This window comes from Pseudoliparis swirei, chromosome 7, assembly GCF_029220125.1.
Source record: "Pseudoliparis swirei isolate HS2019 ecotype Mariana Trench chromosome 7, NWPU_hadal_v1, whole genome shotgun sequence".
NCBI classification, from domain to species: domain Eukaryota; kingdom Metazoa; phylum Chordata; class Actinopteri; order Perciformes; family Liparidae; genus Pseudoliparis; species Pseudoliparis swirei.
Window position 1 is genome coordinate 21,678,501 of NC_079394.1, and position 22,103 is coordinate 21,700,603.

Consider the following 22,103-nt stretch of genomic DNA (forward strand, 5'->3'; position numbering starts at 1 on the left):
AGAGACGAGTGGGAAGGATCACAAGGGGTGAGGAGCTTTGTCTCTCTGAGGGCCATAATTATGAGATCTGGGTGATAGGTGATAATTAGCTAGTCACGATGAGCAGAGTGTGTGTGTGTGCATAACTAAGACACATTATCTACTTTTCTAAATCTGGTCCATTCCAAGATTTTGCACAAAAGTTTTGTACTGTTTGGATATAAATGGACCGCAGTAAAGAACCGGTCACAACAGCGCTCGACACAGCACCGTTTTGTGAATAGAAAATAAATAGTGAAGACGCTTCCCATCGCAATTTAATGTGTCGGCTTGTTAACATAATCTCAGTTCTGTTTATAAATATTCTATTATTACGACTTCGACAGGAAAACACTGTTAGCTCTGTCAGCGCTGTAGGCGTAGTGTGCGCTGTTAGCTCTGTTAGCACTGAAGGCGTAGTGTGCACTGTTAGCTCTGTTAGCGCTGTAGGCGTAGTGTGCGCTGTTAGCTCTGTGAGCGCTGTAGGCGTAGTGTGTGCTGTTAGCTCTGTTAGCACTGTAGGCATAGTGTGCGCTGTTAGCTCTGTTAGCACTGAAGGCATAGTGTGTGCTGTTAGCGCTGTCAGCGCTGTTGGCGTAGTGTCCGCTGTTAGCTCTGTTAGCGCTGTAGGGATAGTGTGCGCTGTTATCTCTGTTAGCGCTGTAGGCATAGTGTGTGCTGTTATCACTGTACGCGTAGTGTGCACTGTTAGCTCTGTTGACGTAGTGTGCGCTGTTAGCTCTGTCAGGGCTGTAGTCCTACATGTACATGCTATGTTAGCGCTGTCGGCGGATAGTGCGCTGTTAGTTCTGTTACTATCTAGAACTTCGATCATTTCGAATAATAAATCTCCCAATCTTCTTCTGAGGAATCGACCATTATGAAAATGAGCATGAAAAGAGCCATTGTCATGCACTCGTTCATTAGGAATGTACTGAAATCATTCAAATCCAAAATGTAATGTAATGTGAGTTGGTTATTTGGATTATAAGCTCATTAGGTTGCACTTTTGCAGTGAAGTCAATTTGACAAAAACTTCAACATGAAAACTTAAAACAGTCATTTCATTCTCAGAAGCCGACAACTTCCATAACTCAGAGATGAACATAACAGTGGAATGTTAAGACGTTATAAAGGATTCATATCTGGGTGAAACCAACAAGTGAGAACAAATGTGTGAACGCTCATTAAAATAAATGTTACTACATTTTGAGCTGCAAGTCTTGGAAAGAACAGGCCGAGACACTTCCTGCCAACACGGCGCCGCTGTGTGGGAGTGGGGGCGGTGCTCCATGCCATACTCACGCCTGCATGGTGGTGGTGGCTGTCTGAAAGTTGAACATGTTCTCTTTGGGGAACCAGCTATTAGGATGTTCCTCTGCGAACACAGAACACAAGAGCAGAACAACAGCGGTACAATTAGAGGAGGCTCGAGTGAAGTGAAACGGGCCCAGAAAAAGACCTTGTTTTGAAATATTTAGAGTCGGTTTTGTATTTCACAGGTCCTACTTTATGTATTTACATAAGAATATATAGCTGTTGTTTTTCTTTACCCCTGTCATCGGTCGACGTTCTGTCCTCGCTGTACATCCTCTCCAGTTTTTTGCGGGGCTTCCCTCCATCCTGCGATGAGGGGTCCAGGTCAAGGGAGCGCTGGCTTTGACACGGAGCCCGGATGCAGGTTACGCAGTCCGGGGTGTAGTCCTCCCGCGACCCCCCTCTCCTCATCCCCCAGTCCCGGATGTTGCCGGCGCTCCCCGAGCTTTGCAGTGGCTGTGGCGGGGCCGGCGGCGCGCCCCCCTGATGGTGGTGGCCGTGGTGATGGCTGCTGCGGTGATGGCTGCTACGGTGGTGGCTGCCACGGGCGGCGGTGGCGGACGGCTGGCTGGTGCAGGAAGGGTCGTGGTCGGCCGTTGGTGGGGCCTGGGACGGAGGCTGCACCCTGGAGCCCTTCAGCACCTCCAGCTCAAGGCTTTCCTCGCTGCCTCGGCCCCCTAGGGTCATTCCCCCTTCTCTGGTGATGGTGTACACCCTGGCCGGTTTCACCGCCGCGTTCTTCTCAGGTCCCTGGGGCCTTGGTGGGTCCTCTGTGGAGAGGCTGCGCTCGGCGGAGAGTCGACGCTTGGAGGGGCACAAAGGGGCCTGGGGGGTTTTCGCTTGAGGCTGCAGATGAGCACTGGGATTGGAATGGCTGGACCGGTTGGGTTTAGCGATGGGTAAGCTGAGGATCCGTGGAGTCAGAACGCTGTCGTGCAGGTGACCAACGCACGGAGAGTCCTGACTGGGGAAGGTATCGGACAAGAGGTGATCTGGAGGTAGAAAGGAGAAAGATTAAGAAGATGGAGATCATTGTTCACAGATAAATAGCTAAAGTATATATGAACAGAGGGATCCGTTTGTTTGGGATTCTTTGGCAGGATAGAGGTAAACAGTAGCAAGCCAGCAAAGCTTCTGGGAGGAGGAGAAAGGTGGCTGAGAGATATAAAAAAATATATAAGCAGGTGAAGACCGATGAAAGGTTTGGAAACGGAAGAGCCGAGAAATATTAAAAACCCTCCGGCCCCGTAGGGTCGAGGAGGATCAACGCTCCTCCTCGTGGACTGAGCAGCTGCAACGCTGCAGGCAGTGGGGTTTTTTTAATCTGAAGTGTGGATACAAAAGTTTGGGACGGAAGTGGCTCAGCAAAGTTTATCCGTCCGTCCCTGTGCGAAACAAATGTGCTGCCTCGAGGCTTTGCGACCGCAGCTGGAGAGCTCATCTCCACGCACAAAATAACCACGACGTCTAACCCATCACGTGCCACCAAGTGGGTCACAGGACCTTCACCCCGGAGACATTTGCAACTGTACAAACGCGGCCGTGCCACCCGGTGGTACCGGTGTTCAATGTCGGGTGTGAAGAGGATGATTTGAATGAATCCCCTACCTGCTCCGTTGCTGTTCTCTGGGTTTGCGTTGGACAGGTATTCCCCAAAAGCTCTGGCTGCTCTGTGGAGACAAAACAAGTGCAGCAGTTAACCCAAAGAGCCCCACAAACACAGAGTCGAGAGCCTCTGCAAACAAACGGGCCGTCATCACATGCTACCAGTCTAGTAGAACACCCTACGTCTGAATCCAGACTCTGGAAACACAAGGCAGACAGCTTGGGACCCTCTCCTGCACAGCTGACGGGCTCCATAGGGGACTGTGAGTGACTCTCGCATAAATATACCGATACATATATACTTGATTTTAAAAGAACATATTTGGCAGGAGAATGTATGTGGCAGACTGTCTGTCTGGTTTATAGAACACGAGGGCTCTTGGATGTAGTGCTTCACGGGTCATTCTCTCTCAGCACTGCTGCCGTCAGGCTTCAGCAGAATGACTCAAACACAAAGACGGTTTTCATGAGGTGATCCGATCCCTAACCCTAATCCTATATTGTCCCGGAAATAATGGCGATATTATTGTCATTTTAAGACCATTTAATGATCTGCCATCTAAAGGGTTATGGTTAGCTTTAATGTTCCGCTTTCTAAAGGGTTAGCTAACCCTAGATAACCCTAACCAAGCAACAATGTATTGTCCTGGCAATAATGGTGATATTATCACAATTTTAAGACCATTTAATGTCACTGATATAATGTCATAGAATAATAATGTAAGTAAACCCTTTCAGAGAGCAACGGATATATTATTCTTCAGTTCCAAATGTCTTTGAAACCAACGTAGATTGTAAAAGCCCTCTGAGGTAAATTTGTCAGTTTGGGCAATACAAAATAAACTGAAGGGATGTAAATATCATTACGGTCATGTCCAAATATTGTATTAAAAGTCGATCATTTAAAAAGGTCATATTCAGACATGGTACGATAAGTTGACAGCGTAATTATCCCCTTTATGGATCCATTAAATTAAAAAAAACACGTACCTCAACACATCAACCTTTACACATATTGTAAAGCAAATCTGAATTAATTTGAATCATATTCTGAGCGGAGGCTAGTTTTTGTATCCTCCACTTGGGTCCTTCCATTTGCTGAATAATGTCATGAATCACTAAGCAGGGGGGAGGGGCTTCACAAGGTCAACATTTTTTACCCTCCATTGAAAAGTGGAACATTACTCACAATATTGTGACACCATAGTTTATATTGAATTGGCCAAAAATGAAGGAGCCCTCGAATGTCGGTCTAACCTCTCCTTGAAGAGCGATATTGAAACTCTTTAGTTCACTGTGGTGCGTAGTATTGTACTCGGTAGTGAGATACAGACTTTTGTTGAAACACCCACACAATTGTAGTACCCACCATACATTATGTAGGCCACACACACACACATACTTGTAATCACAGCCCTGTGAGGACTTTGACTCGGAGCTGTCACATGGGGACACCACTTTCTAAATTGAACAACAACATACTTTTGATCACCATAATTTTCGGGGGGTCCTGGGAACGTGTCCACACACACACACACACACACACCCATGGAGAAAGAACTCGGCCTGTAATCCCTTTTCTCCTCCCACTCCCTCCGACATCGACATGCACGCGCCGATATACAGACGGACTCCCACAATGTCAGAGTGTACATGTAAAAAAATTAAATGAAAGAAAATATGAAACAGGCTGCCCACTCCTTCATATTAGGCTTTTCTACATGCACACAGGTATGGAACTCAGGGGGGGGGTCGGGGGTGGTGGGGGTGTAGGGAAATGGAATTGCTGTGTTGTTGCCGTGGCCTACGTGCCCGCCTGCTATGACACTCTAAGTAATTAAATATTAGGCGGCTCTCCTTGAAACATGTTTCCGCTCCCAGCCTAGATAATGAAGGAGAGGAAGAGGAGGGGGCCAGAGGACAAACAAAAAGACTGCGATTTCACCGCTCCGCTGCCTTAGACTGAAACGTTTCTAATAATTTTTCTTACAAGGTTTGAGAAGCTAACTTGCTGAGTCATTCATTTTCATGACATGTGATGTTAAATAGTTGTAAATTGTACAATTTATTAATATTAAGTATTGTAGGAAATGTTCGGGAGACCATCGGCCTTGAAAAGTGAAATCTCCCCCCCCCCCCACCCCCGGATTAGCTCTAGCCACGGTCCAGTGTTGCTGTTAGCGATATAACATCTGGGTTGTTTAGATTATATTTCAGAACGTAAACCTGTGACAATCAAATAACAATAATTGAAAACCATAACTGAGACGTAAATAGATATGTGGTGCACTGCAATGATGTTATGGCATGCTGGCTTTATTACAGCACTTCTTTATTACTTTATGCAGTGGAGAGAAACCTTTAAAAATAAGAGAGAGAGAGAAAGAGAGAGAGAAAGCTTGAAAATATTCATATATTTAGAACAGAAACCAAAATTGTATGTATTCAGTCTGGCTTGTCACATAGTTTTCATTGTTTGTTTGTTTTAATTGGTTTTGCTTTTTATCGTGTGATTCTACGCGGTATCCTATGTCTTTTTCATGCACTGGTTTTTAGTATTTATACATATTTAATTTCTTATTTTATGTCGCACTACTTTTAAAGCTGATCAGTTTATTCAGCGTTGTATTTTTTATTTATTAATATCATTTCTTCACCGTCTCAACTTGTTTGCAGATTTTTAAGTCATGCACTTCAAATTTAATTGGTTTAAAGGTGCTAAATAAAACCAACTCCAGAGATGGATTGATTGGAACTATGATGTTGGAGGGCGGTGTTCTCGTGGGTCATGCTCGTTCTATGCTTAGTGTCTTTTCAAAATATAGGTTTACTTGGTTTTTATGTTTACTTGGGCAACACAAATACTTAGTATCAAAGAAAAGATTTGGAGTCAAATAAGCCTGTTTGTTACAATAACTAATGTTATTTAAGAACGTACGTTCCGTAAAACAAAACTATTGATATGTTGAACTGAAGGCCGATGCTTTCTTATTGTCCTAAAGAGCTCCGAGGTCATCTTCCTTCTTCATTTGTCCACTCTCTGCAAGGCACCACAGCAGAACCGCCTCAGATTGACACCATTGTGGTACGCACACTGTTCTCAGGGTTGAACGTCTCATTAGGATACACTGAGCACCTACGTGTATCTCCTCTTTTCTCTTTCCTTATGGATGAATTTACCATCACATATTACTAATTCTGCTTCCTCCCCAGAGTCTTTGCGACTTCACGTCTCATATGTTCATTGGATCTGATGCCTCTTGTCATGCTGATGCAAATTCGTAATTTGTGATATTGGGCTATATATAATAAACTGAATTGAAATTGAATTGAAAATGTATTCTTTTCTTTGTTGTGCTTAAGTCATACAACTATTTGTTAATGGACATTTCATTCCTTCATACAATAGCCGACAGGAAATGCGGTGAAAGAGAAATGTTTCCATCAAGATAGACAGGTCTCTCAGACTACACCGAGAACATTATAACACTTTAAACTCCCCAAGGTAAAAAGACTAACATCTGTTTGAGGCCAGGCATTTAGGTTATATGACCATTCCAACTTTGTTGAACAAACATTGATTACTCTCTCATCTGGACAGCCAGAGGGGGGGCTATGTGAGACTGCTGTTCATTGATTATAGTTCAGCTTTCAACACCATAGTCCCCTCCAGACTGGCCGGCAAGCTGATTGAGCTGGGACTGAACACCCCCCTGTGTGCTTGGATCCTGGACTTCCTGACCGCCAGGCCACAGGTGGTCAGGGTGGGCAGACACACCTCCAAATCCCTCACCCTGAACACAGGATCCCCCCAGGGTTGCGTCCTCAGCCCCTACTGTACTCCCTGTACACACATGACTGTGTGGCCAGGTTCAGCTCAACACCATCATCAAGTTTGCGGATGACACAGTGGTGGTGGGCCTGATCTCCGACAACGGCGAGAAGGCCTACCTGGAGGAAGTTGCTGATCTGTCACTCTGGTGCCAGGACAACAGCCTCATCATGAATGTCACCAAAACTAAGGAGCTGATTGTGGACTTTAGGAGGGTACAACAACAGAGGACGTACTCACCACTGGGGATTAACGGGACTACTGTGGAGAGGGTGAGCGGGTATAAATACCTGGGAGTCCACATCACCGAGGATCTGACATGGTCAACAAACACAGACACTCTGGTGAGAAAGGCAAGGCAGCGCCTCTACCACCTCAGGCAGCTGAGGAAATTTAAAGTTTCCCAGAGGATCCTTCAGTCCTTCTACTCTGGAGCTGTAGAGGCGTCCTGACAGGAAGCATCACAGCCTGGTTTGGCAACTGCTCCGCTCAGGACAGGAAGGCTCTGCAGAGAGTAGTGCGTTCGGCTGAGCGCACTATTGGAACTACACTCCCACCCTGCAGGACTTGTACACCAGGAGGTGCAGAACCAGAGCCGGCAGGATCATGAAGGATCCTCACCACCCCAACAACAGACTGTTTCAGCTGCTGCGGTCAGGCAGGCGCCTCCGTAGTCACGCTGCAAGAACAGAGAGACTGAGACGGAGTTTCTTTCCTCAGGCCATCAGGATTGTGAACTCCGACCTCACCAGGACCCCCACATAGACCCACACAACTGCCCCTCTTAGGCACACACACACACACACACACACACACACTTACTGTAAATATTGTGTTGTTTTTTATTTGTAAATAGTGTGTACTTGTTGCCCTTGCACATTCCTGCTGAGCATTGCCACTTTCATTTCACTGCACACCCTGTGTGTGTATGTGACAAATAAAACATCTTGAATCTTGAATCTTGAATCTATTGCATAATATCATCTGCTGACCTTCGGTGACGACTAGAAGGACGTCTCAATGAAGCCCCCCCACTGAGCTCTTGCATCCTTACCTGCTAATGGTTCCATTCTTACGAGAGTGGAGTTAAATAAATCTAGTTAAATAGAGCAGAGACTCAACTAAAATGTCAAGGGGTGACTGTGGGTCAGTGGTTAGCAGGTCCATCTTTCAAAAAGGGGGATTGCAGTTCAATCCCCGCCCTAGTTGATGTGTCCTTGAGCAAGACACTTAACCCTGAATTGCTCCCTCTAGCTGGGACAAAAGTGTCAGCTAAATTAAATGTTATGTTTAGTGATAAGTAGTGCTGTGAAAAATAACGCGTTAACTCAGTTAATTAAATTACAGGTTTAACTTTTTTTACGCATTTAACGCATGCGCAGAATGAGCTTCCAATCCGTCTGTTGTTGGTGGTCTCGAACCAGCAGCATGTCATTCTGTCTCTACGTGTCGCGTTAACACGACTCCGATCTCCGTCTCGCGCGCCGCAGAGCTCGGATGCCGGCGTGTGCGCGCACATCGGGACGAAAAAAAGTCACTTGCACAACCCCCCCCCCCGTCAACAACTCTTCTCTCGGCTCGCACGGCAGAGCTCCGATGCTGGCGCGCGCACTGGTGAGCAATGCAGGGCTCTCAAGTGTCACGCATTGAGCGTGAGACTCACGCATTTCGGTCTTAACTCACGCACTCCCGCCACACATCGTATTTCTCACGCTGAAAAAAACTCTCGGCTCTTTAATGTTTTAATGCAGGGGTGTTCAATATGTCGATCGCGGTCGCCGCAGAGCTTCGATGCCGGCGCGCGCATCGCTCTGTCGCGCGAGCCGAGAATTGTTGACGGGGGGGGGGGGGGGGTAGACGAAAATTACAGGGTGACGGGTGGTGAGATTTCCCCCTGTTATATTAGTAGGGGAAACACTGGAGTTGATAAGCGTGTCTTCTTGTCTGATCAATACGCAACTGTGAGGTGCGTGAATGGACCGAGCGGCCAGCTGCTGATCACTCACTCAACGAACAGACGGGCGCAAAAAAAAATTTTGGGAGCACCGAAGACCCATTTTGACCCAGGAAAAACCCTGAATGTATATATGGGATTAATCATGATTAATCCACAGAAACCTGTGATTAACCTGATTACAAATTGTAATCGTTTCACAGCCCTAGTGATCAGGTGATTTGGGTTTCTTCAATTTCCTTCAACACAAAGAGTGTGTGTTCAGTTGAGAGATTTTGGGAGCATCTTGAAAGTCAAAACTATATTATGATTATCTCCTGATTATTATCCCCTGCCCAAGGGCAACAAAGCTCTTCCTTAAACAAAAGCCAACTTTAGTCGGCAAATGGGTATTGACCTATTTGAACCCGAGGCCGCTCCTGCATCACTGTGATGAGATACTTTACTTGTGTTTGTCTCTCCTTCCAGCACCTTCTGACCTTCTGATGAACCCACTTACGGGGCCCTTGGGAGATATGAGTAATTGCCTCACTTGTGGCCTTTGTTGTTGGTGGAGTAGAGCAGAGCAAGTCTCTTAATGAAATCTCATCAGCCTTTTCACGAGCCAACCCTTCACAGACTGGTAGCTGAGGCCAGACGGATGCTGTATGGTTTTTACAATATACATGATACACAATTTATTTTTCAGATAATGACATTATGTCAGAACAACTTAAGATATATAGCTTAAAGATAAGCGAGACAAATGATCCCGTGTCATATTCCTAATACTTTATTTGTACCTTCTGTTCAGCCATTTCTTTCCTTCTCCTCTCCCTCTCCCGCTTGATGGATTTCTCTTTCCCCTACCAGAGGGCAAAGCCGTTTTTTCCCTTTTAATAACATAACTATGTAGGCAATAATTATTCCCTGTGCGGTAAGATGGCCGTGCAGTGTGCCCTCACTTATCTGACCAATTATGGAGTGGGAGGGCACAGCGGGGTCGGAAAAAAATGGCGCCGCCCAACCACGCTTCTACACAATGACACTGCATGACTAGAAAGAGAAATAGCTGCCGTATCAGTTATAGAATATTGCTTTCACGATACATTTGGGCTGATGTGGTCTTTTTATTTAATATTAGACCATCGGTGTCTGGTATGATTGATGATGTTACCAGCTGCCAAAATCAACAAAAAAACGTGTTTATTTGAGAGTTTTAGGGGATTTAACTCCAGTAAATCACACATAGCTAGGCCGCTGATACAATTGCTGGTTGTCGATGAGCCGCGTCGGCAGATACAGTCGTTCTTTTGGTTTTGTTACAGCAGCTGGTCGGCTCCAGATGGACATTTTTAACCGTTCTGAAGTCAGTGTAAACCATCAGAAATACACAGAAAATACACCTTAGAATTAGATGTCTTAACTGTGTATTATAAGCTGCTTGTAGTTAATCGGGTCTTGATACCTTCTCTAATATATATTTTGTTTTGCTGTGAAAAAAACTGCATCTATTTCAAGTTCCTTGCAACAACAAAAAAATATTTCACGTGATAAATTTGACACTGTAAATCCACCTTCGCCCATTACATAAAAACACACACTCTTTACTCTTTCCTTTTACTTACTATACCTCCCTTCTTCATCCCACTTACCACTCGCCCCATACTTTCTATTTTGGTCTTATGAACACATCTCCCTCTTGTCACTGTGTTCTTTATTCTTCCCCCGCCCCCCATGATGTCACATTTCTGAATCAGTGTGGCGGGATGAAACTTGGTGGCGTCCGGGGGGCGGCGAGGCGAGGCGGAAACTGTACGGAGCTCAGTATAGGCCAACTGATGTATAATTGACGTGGCAAAAACTCTCCGAGAGGCAAGTGTGACGTGTTTGAAAAAGGAGACGACCCGCCACAATGCTTGTTGTTGTTGTTTTTATCTCCATTACTGCTCAAGTCCCTCTACACAAAGATGATATTTTTAGAGATGTCCATGCTCCTTACATGATGATGACCTGAGGAACAGCGTTGTCCTATTGTTGTCTGTCTGCAGCCACAGAGTTTATAATCACTTTTTTAGCTGGACTCGCTTTAACTAATTGTAATGGTGTTGATCTCGTATGAGTCATGCCACGAAAGGTCTCTGTATCCCGGTGTAGGGTCAGCGTGTCGTCCGCCTGGAGGCCGCGCCATGACGAGCTCTCTGTGGGATCAACCAGCGCACCGCGGACAGACCCAGGAGCAGCAAGCCGGATATATAAATACATTTGATTGGAGAGGACTCTAGGGAGATCCATCTATCCACTCGTCCTTCTATCTATCAATTCATTCACTCATCCATCCATCAATCGAACTACCAATCCATCCATTTACCCATCTATCCACTCATCCATTAATCATTCCATCCACTCATCCATAAATCTGTCCATGCATCCACTCATAAATCCATCCACTCATCCGTCCTTCCATCTATCCATGCATCCTTCCATCCATCTACTCATCCATCTATCCTTTCAACCATCCACTCATCTATCCGTCCAGCCACTCATCCCTCCCTCCATCCACTCATCCATCCCTCCATACACCCCTCTCCTCAGCACACTCTAAGGAACTAGTTCACCTTGTCTGCAACAGCAGCACGTATGTCGTGCGTCTTTTCCTGTGACAGTTGGACATTGTCACTGTCAGTCTCTGTAACTATGGCAACACAGTGTGTTTGGAGTAACGATGGGTTTTTAGTAGGGCTGTCAATCGATTAAAAAAAATTAACTTATGAATCGCACATTTTGAAATTCATGAATCACGATTAAAAGTTTTTTTTCTTCTTCTTTTTAAAGACAAAACTTCACACAGAGCTATGTTTTCAAAGAGGCTCCTACCTATAAAGTGCCAGCGAGGTATTTAATATCGTGGATGATAAATTGTTTCTTAAGTGAAACATCCAGATTAGTAAAAAAAAAGAAGTATATTTGAGACCCCACTGGTCCTGTCATCTTTAACATTGAACAACAGCAGAACCAGTGGCCTTGGTAAACTGACTAACATTCAAATATGTTAACCCTCTGGAGGCTGGGCTCATTTTCTCAAAAAAAAATGTAAATTCACCTTTTAAAGGCTTTTGCATATGACACATCCCCACGTGTTATACATCAAACATTACAGAACAATCTCAGCTCTATTCAATGAGGCTCAGTTGTCCTTGTGCCGTGTTCTCTGGTTCTCTGACTGACAGGCTGCTAATGAGCCTCAGCTGTGTGGTGGGAGGTCCTTTGTGATTTACTGAGTGTTCATTGGTTGTTTTTTTCGCAAAATGTTGACAGACAAACGGATTGACAAATCACGTTGAAGGTTTCGTGTGACGAGTTCTTTCCACGCCCGACACGTCGCCCCTCCGTTCCTCTGTGTATCGGAGGGGGAGACGGGAGGAAGGAGGAGCAGGAGGAAACCCGACTGATTAATCCACGAGTTTAAACTGATTTCTGCTCCTTATTTTCGCGGAGAAATAATTGTTTTAAAAACGGAAACAGTGTTAAACCGTACTGCCGCGGTTTGACACTCAGAGGAGTGTAAAAACTTCAACGAACACTGGAAGTAAACAAAGTTGCGTTAATTGCGTTAAAATATTTTAGTGCGTTAACGCGGCCAAATTAATCGCATAGATTAACGCGTTAACGCTGACAGCCCTAGTTTTTAGTGCTGAGCTGAAATAGACACAAAGGTTCTCTTTGCGGGACACAAAGAGAACATGAAAGAACAAGCGTATGAATGTTTCAGGACCTCCAGTTCGCTCGTAGGCCTCTTCAACCACGATAACACCACTAGGAGCTCAAGACTTAGACATCTGGGAAGTAGCTGCACTAAAAAACAATGAGTCCGTGATTTAATGTCAGTTTAATGACAATATTTAACCAGAGAGAAGGGGTTGGCCTGTTTCTCAAAGTGAACACAGCACCACAAGTCGTCAACAGCCGAGAGGTATACAGGGTGTATATACACATATTGACCAATGGATTTCCATGACTTTAAACCAAATTTCCATGACCAAACGTTTCGTGAAATCTCGGTGTATACATGAAAAGGAGAAAAGATGCAGTAGTTAAACTAACTATGACAATTCCAAAGCATAGAGTACAACCTTAAATGACACAAATGAATGAGAGACAATAGTTTGATCAAACTATTGTCCCTGATGTGGAAATCCATCTGTTTGGACTGTAAATGAACACGTGAATATAACAAATTTCCAAAACTTTTTGGGATTTCATTTTTTTCAGGACTTGTACAGACCTGGAAAGAACCTTTTTAAAACAAATGCAAACCTGATTATCTCAATTTTCTCCCACCAGAAATCCGGGAAAGGTGTTGGCCAGTGAACTCTCCACAGCACGCTGCCAACTGGGCTGCTGTGGGATTTCATGTGGTCAGAGTGAGATACAGAGAATGTTTGGAATACACGTATGACCGTCAGGTTTACAGATCGAGTATAGGTTGGATTTAGTTGCACGATGCTCGGGTGCCCCCGGCTCTTCTTGTTGTTTAGTTCTAGATTCATAAAGACACCAGACCAGTGGGTCACCGGTTCTCCTCTCACCGCTGGCTGTGACGACTGCTGGTTCTCGCCTGGTCTCGGTCCCTGGAGGCGGCCCAGAGGGTTCATCATTTTCTACCTCATTAGTGTCAACAGTAGCACCGGGATCCCTTTTTCCAGTTGGATCCGGTTGGCCGCTCTCCCTGTTGTCACATCATGTACATAAATATATGTACATAAATATATCTCTCTCTCTATATATATATATATACATATTTCTTTATATATATTATATATATATATATATACATACATATATATATTGTAAGTCGCTTTGGATAAAAGCGTCTGCTAAATGACATGTAATGTAATATACAGATATATATAAATACATATATATATATATAAATACATACATATATACAGATATATATATATATATTTGTATATATATATAAATATATTTTATTTATATGTTTTTTTAAAGTTTCTAAATAATTTCCCCGCACATTAATTCACTTTAGATAATAAACCGTAAATCAGAGGTGCTTTTGAAACCTGGTGCTCGTCAGACCTGCATCCAGCCGACCTGAAGCTGTCTCTTCGTGGCGCTGTCAAGTTTGTCGTGGCTTCAGGTGAGAAGGAGAAGATCCCGTTCGACTCTCACTCATCCCTCCACGTGACTGACTGCGGACGCGTTTCGTGGTCGTTTCTGAGGTCAGAGCGCTCGTCACCCCGCACACGCTGACCCTACACCGGGACACGGAGACCTCATGACTCGTACGAGATCAACGCCATTACAGTTAGTCAAAGTGAGTACAGATGAAAGTCTACAGAGGAGACGGGGTGCGTAAAGTAAAAGGGATTATAAGGTCTGTGGCTGCAGACAGACAACAACAGGACAACGCTGTTCCTCAGGTCATCATCATGCACAGTGGACATCTTTAAAAGTCTTTGTGTAGAGGGACATACGTAACGGAGCTAAATACAACAACAACAACAACACCAATACGCTATAACACATGAAACTCCACTGAAAGCCTCTTGCTGTGCTAACCACTTCCCAGCCCAACTACATTTCAAATTCAATATTTTACACAAGAGTATCTTCTTCTTTTTCATGCGTGTTATTCAAAAACTAATTAACATACTGAATGATGTTTATCTAACTGCTCGTGAATATTTCACCTATGGAATCATCTGTAGATAATCAACAACAACAATTATTAAAATATCAGAAACAATCAAAACATATGTCTATTTCCCAGAGTTCAAAAGTATTGTTTTTGTCACATAATAAAGCAGACTATTAGTTTAATCTCCAAATAAATATGTTCCTTACACTATATGACTAATAAATGTGACACAGGAATCATAACAAGGCTTTCTTTGAGACAAATGACGTGTGTGTGAAAGGACGATGCCATCATACTTTCAGGGAAGATTAATAATGAAGTATATATTTACCTCAAAGAATCTACGGAAGGAGAAACAAGCACTTCAAATCAAACCAGAAGCAAAGTAAAGGAGGAGGTATTGTGGGATTTAAGATGGCACTGAACATTTCATACAGAAGAAGCTGTTCTGTAATATTCTAGTACTTTCCCCTTCACATGTGTAATATAGTTTGGAGGCAGCAGACTCCTCTCTGAACTCTGTCCTCCGGAGTGGCTCCGGAGCGTGTTAGACCACTCCGGGAATGGGGGGGGGGGGGACAGCGACCACACGCACGCACGCACCCACACACACACACACACACACACTCACCTGACTTTTGCGGCCACGGAAGATATAGCGTCACTCCTCAGATTCTTCCTTTTGGACACCGCAGTACCCATGCTGGAGAAGTGGAGAAACGACCCCGGGGAGAAGCGCGCGGACCATTCCACAGACAGATGATCGGCGAGAACCAAAACTAGAGAGGAAGAAAAGAAAAGACCATCCGTATCCAACGAGAGAGGCGACTCTTGCTTTTTTTTATTTCACATTGACCACCATCGTCTCCCGCGGAGGCAGCAGCAGCTGGATGCCGGGCGAGGCGGAGCGTGTGCAGCGCAGCGCCGCTGGAGGAGGAGGAGGACGATGATGCGCGCGCTCTCCTCATCCAACTGAGGCTTCCAGGAAGGAAACCGAGACCATAAAAGGGAGGACCAGCACGCCCGCCTCCTGCGCGGCGCCCGGGTTCATTATATGAGTGTGTGTGTGCGTGCGTGCATATAGTGGAAGCGAGGAGGTGTGGACACTTGAGTCCACAAGTAATCTCGCAGTTTATCATCATCTATCAGGCTGTGAACAACGCCGTGTCCTTCACGTGGGCACCATGGGACAGATACAAAAATAAGTTCTATTTTTTCTTTAAAGTATTTTCATTAGGAAGGGAAAATGTGGTTAAAATCAATCAAGTGGATAGCAATCACATACGTCATTATGAGGATCACCAATGTCTCTTTATAATGTTTGAATGTCAATCTGTCATCTAGTGTCTGTCCACATGAAGACGTCCATAATGACGTCACCCATTGGTTTGTGGACCGCCCGTTATGAAGGCAATTTTGGCATTGCCATCTTGGATTATGGCCATGTTGCTTCTTTGGCAACCATTGAACACACATGACCATGTTTGGAATGCTGAGGGTTGCTTAGAGGCGTCTCTGAACCCTGTCAATCACAAGGCAGCCCCGCCCTAAAGAAAACTCTTCTTTATGCTCTGGTTGACTACATGAACGTCACGCTGTTTTGAAGAATACTTGAAACTAGAGATTGAGATATATATATATGAATAGTATATAATAAATTAGGTAGAAGGAGAGTCATATGATCAGACTTCGAACCAATTTCTAACTCGCAAGGCTTTGGGAATGTCGTGAGGGGAAACCCACACGGAATATCAAAGATCCAAACGTCATAACGGTTCCTCTTTCTGTCTTGTCATGAAAGTGAAACCGAGGCTCAATGAGGTTCACTGAGGCTCAATGAGGTTCAATGAGGCTCAATGAGGTTAAACGAGGTGCAATGAGGTTCAATTGGACTAAATTAGTTTCATTGAGATTTAATTAGATTTAATGAGATTCAATGAGGTTCACTGAGGCTCAATGAGGTAATAAGGCTCAATGAGGTTTAATTAGGCCCAATGAGGCTTGTCTGTCGCCACAGAAGTTTGGGATAATGTTGCTTACCCAGCTGTCCAATTGTGTTTTATTATGAGCATGGTATGGTCTTATTTAGAGATGCACCGATCAGGTTTTTTGGTGCCGATCACCGATCACTGAAATCAGTATCTGCCGATCCGATAATACCGAGCACCGATCACGGTGTCGATTGAAGCATTCGATTTATTGTGTATATTATTGCCTAGGACTATGAGGAAATACATATATAAAGCACCTCAAAAATTAAAGAAATTACAGATTTCTTTAAATATTTAGGACTTTCACTTTGAAAAATGTCCTAATTGATACATTAACATTGTTTGATTGCTATTGTAGGGGATTTCAGATATGTATGGAACACATCTGCATTATTCATTTCCTGGAACTCTTGGGGAAATCTATATACAGGACTTTTTACCTTCGCATTAAAAATGCGGAAGGTTATGTTTTGATCGCCGTGTATTTATTTATTACCTTCGCATTGAAAATGCCGGAAGGTTATGTTTTGATCGCCGTGTATTTATTTATTTATTTATTTGTATGCGTGTTATTCGCAAAACTCAAAAAGTATTGAACCGAATCGCATGAAATTTGGTGAGATGATTGGTTATTATCCGGGGACCAGTTGATTCGATTTTGGGATCGATCGGGTCAAAGTTCAAGGTCAAAGGTCATGAACAGGTCAAAATCTTCTTGAATCGCATGAAATTTGGTGGGATGATTGGTTATTATCCGGGGACCATTTGATTAGATTTTGGGATCAATCGGGTCAAAGGTCAAGGTCATGGAAAGGTCAACATCTTTTTTTTACCATAGCACGATACATTTTTGTCCAATTGGCATGCAACTAATGCCAAAATGTTCATAATTCAATGCCCAATCTTGTGATATGCGAAGGTATGCGCTCTACCGAGTGCCCATTCTAGTTATAACATACAAAAGTCTGACTTATTTTTATAAACTCTTCCTTGGTACAGGAAAAATGTTTTAATGTTAGCATAATTTAAGCTAAATCTCAGAAACGATCTCTTAAGATACAAAATCAGTTAATTGTTTCCTTTTATATGTTACTGTATGATTTGTCGACATCTTATTTTGAAAAACGAATGTTGTTTCACGTGGTTCTTTCCGCTAACTTTGCAAAACCGGATGTTGTCACTTAAATCCTTCCGCTAACTTTATCAAAACCCTCGCGCGCTCCCGATCGAATGCGTTTACCGTGAACATCAGTCTATAGGGGCAGACATGTAAGTGTCGGCTGAGTTGACGCAGTGATTCAACTCGGGGGACAGGGCCACCGCTCGGTGCGTGAGGATCCCCTCGTGGACCTCTGCACTCTGCGGCCCTCGCCGGGCGCATCGTCTCCGTTGCGATGCGCTGCGATTGAAACGTCTGATAGTTCTCGCAGATGTTACGTCATCTGATCGGCCGTTTTGAGAACGCCGATCAAAACCGATAATGGGAATATCGGCCGATATGGATCGGCGCCGATCAGATCGGTGCATCCCTACTCTTATTGTGTCTGTTGGGCTATTTGGTGTTATTGATTTCACTGGGAGGTGTGTGTGTCCTCCTGACCAAATACCGTTTGGGATAATGAGGTTGATCTGAGCGATGGAACCCTCACAGACCTCTCGTGCTCTACTTTGTGCCAACATGTTAACCTCGTATCCAAGCAACCAGACACAACCAAAGCTCAGCTGCGCCTCCAAAGCGCTCCCAGCTGGCACTTGTATGACGAGAGTCTGCTGGGAAATACAATACTTCTGTGGACATGATCCTTTCAGCTCGGGATGCTGTTTGTTTGTTTTATCCGGACAGATGCTGGTACAGATGGGCAACCGATTTTCATTTGCAGTAACAAAGAAAACAAACTCCAGAAAATGTTACTTAAATGGCTTTTAGACATTTGATTACAGGGAACTTTCATTGCATCTTGATATCTTGTTGATAGAATATGAATGAATGAATATACACTTTTATTAATCCCCAAGGGGAAATTAGTTCTCTGCATTTAACCCATCCTTAGTTATTAAGGAGCAGTGGGCTGCGGTGAAGCGCCCGGGAAGCAACTGGGGGTTCAGTGCCTTGCTCAAGGACACTTCGACTTGCAACTAATGGGGAGAGCGGGGATCGAAACCACAACCTTGCGGTTGCAGGACGGCCCTCTTACCCCACTGAGCTAAAGCCGTTACTCCTGACCTGTGACCAATCAATTCTCGATATATATATATATTAAATCAGCAATTGTATATGTTTAATAATGTGTGGTATTACAAAGGCTCAGTGTCATTTTGACTTAGATTTATTTCCATATAGAACATAAAATATAGTTTTGCCTCTCTGCATCTCCTGGCCTCAGGAAGCAGCACTGATCCTGCACCATCTGTGGATGAACATGAGTTGTATTGACTGAGATATTCACAGAGACATTTTACCAGACAAACACTAGGCATCTCTAGTCGAGTATATCAGTAACTACACCTACACCAAGTATTATTTAATCGTCTAGCACCCTCTAAAAACAGATGAGACAGCACCTCAGACTTTGCCACTATACTAACGATTCAGTGGTTTTCATATGAATGAAGGAATAAGCGACTGCCCAATCGAATGCATTGCGGATTAACAACAAAGAGAGGATCACGTGAACCTTCTTTTCCAATCCCATTCAGGTATGTATTGACCTGAGGATCACGCAAGGGTCATTTTTTCTCTCTGAATATTGATTTGGAATGGATTTTGTTTCTCTCAATCGAAGGGTAGTGCAGAAGCAAATCAATTCAGTTCATTTTACACAGACCAATATCACATATTATGACTTTGCCTCAGAGGACCTCACAATCTGTACACATACGAAATCCCTGTACCAGGAACTCACATCGGGTCAGGAAAAACTCCAGAGAAATAGAAAAAAACTTTTAATCGGGAAAAAAGGGAAGAACTCTTCAGGAGAGCAACAGAGGAGGATCCCTCTCCAGGATGGACATGTGCAATATATGTCACATGTTCATTCAATGAATATGACAGAATGTATGAATAGTTCCTCTAGGCATGGACCACGATCCAGACCTCCACAATCCATGAGACAGAAGAAGGTAGAGAGGAGTGGGCGGGGCATCAGCAGGACCATGGCAGGAGGCATCAGACACAGCCAGGTCCAATGGACCCTATGAGACATGAATGATGTGATGCTCTTCGGACAGTGACAGACAGCGACTTCAATATGAACAAAAGCTCAGAGTGTGACTGGTAATTATGGGCATGGGAACATGTGGACTTGGACAAGACTGTCAGCGTGAGAAATACCCTCTATAGTCTATAGCGTCAATCAAGTCCGTGTCGAACGAGTCAGGGATGAAGCCCAAAAGGGAAATACACTGGACCTGGAAACCCTGCCTAACTTGTCCTGTGTTTGGGCTTACTTACATTACATCACATGTTATTTAGCAGACACTTTTATCCAAAGCAACTTTCAATAAGTGAATTCAACAAGTATAAACTCAAAACAACAAGAATGAAGAAAATAACATTTCTTCAAAAAAGCCAAACTACAAAAATACCATCAGTAATAACATAGGTAATACCATAAGTAATACCAAGAGTAATACTAGGAGTAATACCATAAGCAATACTATAAATAATACCAGAAGTATAGTACCATGAGTAATACCATAAGTAATACATAACCATAAGTAATACCATGAGTAATACCATTAATAATACCATTAATAACACCAAAAGTAAGACCATAAACATAAGTAATACCATTAGTAATACCATTAATAACACGAGTAATGAGTAATAACATAGTAATACCATAAGTAAGTGCCATTCAATTAGTCACTGAAGTGCTAATTTATTTTTATTCAAGGTATACTTGATGTGTTTTTAGTTTCTGGCAGAAGATGTAGAGACTTCCTGACGTCAGTGAGGAGCTCGTTCCACCACTGAGGAGCCAGGACAGCAAATCTCTACTTCCTGTTGGTTTTACACCACACCTGTGTGTAATCAGTTAATTAGCCCCTTGTGTATTCAGTGTGTCCCTGGTTCCCCGTGTTGGTGCCCCGGCTGTCTGCTCCCATTTGCCGGTGTCCACTTGTCTTGCGTTGGTCCCTCGTGGCCTTCGTTAGATATCCCGCCCTCCATCTGGTTCGTCTTCAGTTGAGTTATTTGTCATTTGCACTTATTTCTTCCGTTTCCTGCTCTCTCGGTTTTAGTGTTGCTCTTTGTGCCGGCTTTCCCTTCGATTCAAGCCGCCTGCCTCGGGTCCTGCGCCTCCTTTGATCGGACACACGGGACGACCAGGGTGAGGTCGGTTGGAGTCACGTCTGGAAACCTTACCAGCAATATATTAATGAACAAAAAACCTCATACCTCAGAGCCTGTATGATCTGTCATCAAAAATACGATCTGTATCAGAGTGGATTATTATACTCCAGAGGCTTTAGACCTGTTCACTTACAGGTGATGGGGGTCGAGAAGGGGGAAGGAAGTGTTTGGGACATACTGTACGTTCTCATCGGCTTACAGACTGCCACACTTAGACTTAATGTCCAGAACTGCAGACGGTGGGAATTAAATTCAGCTCGTTCCATCTTTTCATCTTCAAATATTTCAATTGAGACTCACATAAAATCAGTGCGCATATCTAACATGTCTTCCTGACTAAATGACAGACTGGGCTCAGCTTCTGATGGTCCGTTGAGGTTTGGTTGGATCAGTGTGATCTCACAGAAATGATTTCAATGACAACGACGTCTCAACTACTTTATTATTAATGCTGCTAGCAACCTGTCAATCATGCCCCGAATCTAAATGGGCCATCATTTACTAAACGAACATCATGCTGTATTGAAGAAGACTTGAAACTAGAGACTGAGAACATAAACTCATGTTTCAAATGTTTACTGAGGGAATAAATCAAGAGAGAAGTAGAGTCATTATCTCATAGACTTCTATACAATCTGATTTATTTTTTGTAGCAGGAGGAGTCCCCCCCTGCTGGTCAGTAGAGTGCAAGTTCAAGGCACTTCCGCGTTAGCTTCACCTTTCAGAACCGGAGCCTGAACCTTCCATTGCTATTGTTGTTTGTTCATGGTACCGACATGTAGTTTTATTACATTAAGTGCCACCGCGTTATACTGTAAAGACATCGTGGTCAGCTCACGTATTCTTCTAGGAGATTTGGCTGGGTCATGCTGCGTCCACACTAAAAGTGTTGCGAATTTTCAATGCACAGACTCGAATTGTTGCGATTGCCGCAAATGTTCGCAGGGTGATGCGAAAAGAGCGAAGCGAAACATTTGCCTCGTTGAAATATTTATACATTTAGCAACGCTTTTTGTGTGAACGCAGCATTAGAGTGAGGCTCGGAAAACTATGTGATTCAGGTTGAAAAAAAGCTACCGATTTGGGACCCTTGAAGCTAAAAACTTTCGACACTTCATCACATTCCCTATGTTGGGGCGGCTTTAGCTCAGTGGGGTAAGAGGGCCGTCCTGCAACCGCAGGGTTGTGGGTTCGATCCCCGCTCTCCCCATTAGTTGCAAGCAAGTCGTGTGAGCAGAGCAGGACACTGAACCCCAGTTTGCTTCCCGCGGCCTCACTGCTAACACTAACTAACTAAAGTTAAATGCAGAGAACTAATTTCCCCTTGGGGATTAATAAAAGTGTATATTCTTATATTCTTCTTATTCTTGGTTAAGAGGAACATTCAACTC

The 22,103-nt window shown here is 43.9% G+C and overlaps 1 protein-coding gene across 1 annotated transcript in view; it reads right to left on the reverse strand.

The window, feature by feature from the left end:
• The window catches only part of nsmfb (NMDA receptor synaptonuclear signaling and neuronal migration factor b), a 49,554-nt gene extending 34,485 nt beyond the window's left edge, over positions 1 to 15,069 (reverse strand). Inside the window, exons 1-4 of the mRNA XM_056417981.1 lie at positions 14,999 to 15,069; positions 2,944 to 3,005; positions 1,572 to 2,327; positions 1,324 to 1,396 (exon numbers count right to left, since the gene is read on the reverse strand). Coding sequence (XP_056273956.1) covers positions 1,324 to 1,396; positions 1,572 to 2,327; positions 2,944 to 3,005; positions 14,999 to 15,069 — 962 coding nt within the window. The remainder of the gene's footprint in view (positions 1 to 1,323; positions 1,397 to 1,571; positions 2,328 to 2,943; positions 3,006 to 14,998) is intronic.
• Positions 15,070 to 22,103: the final 7,034 nt, after the last annotated feature.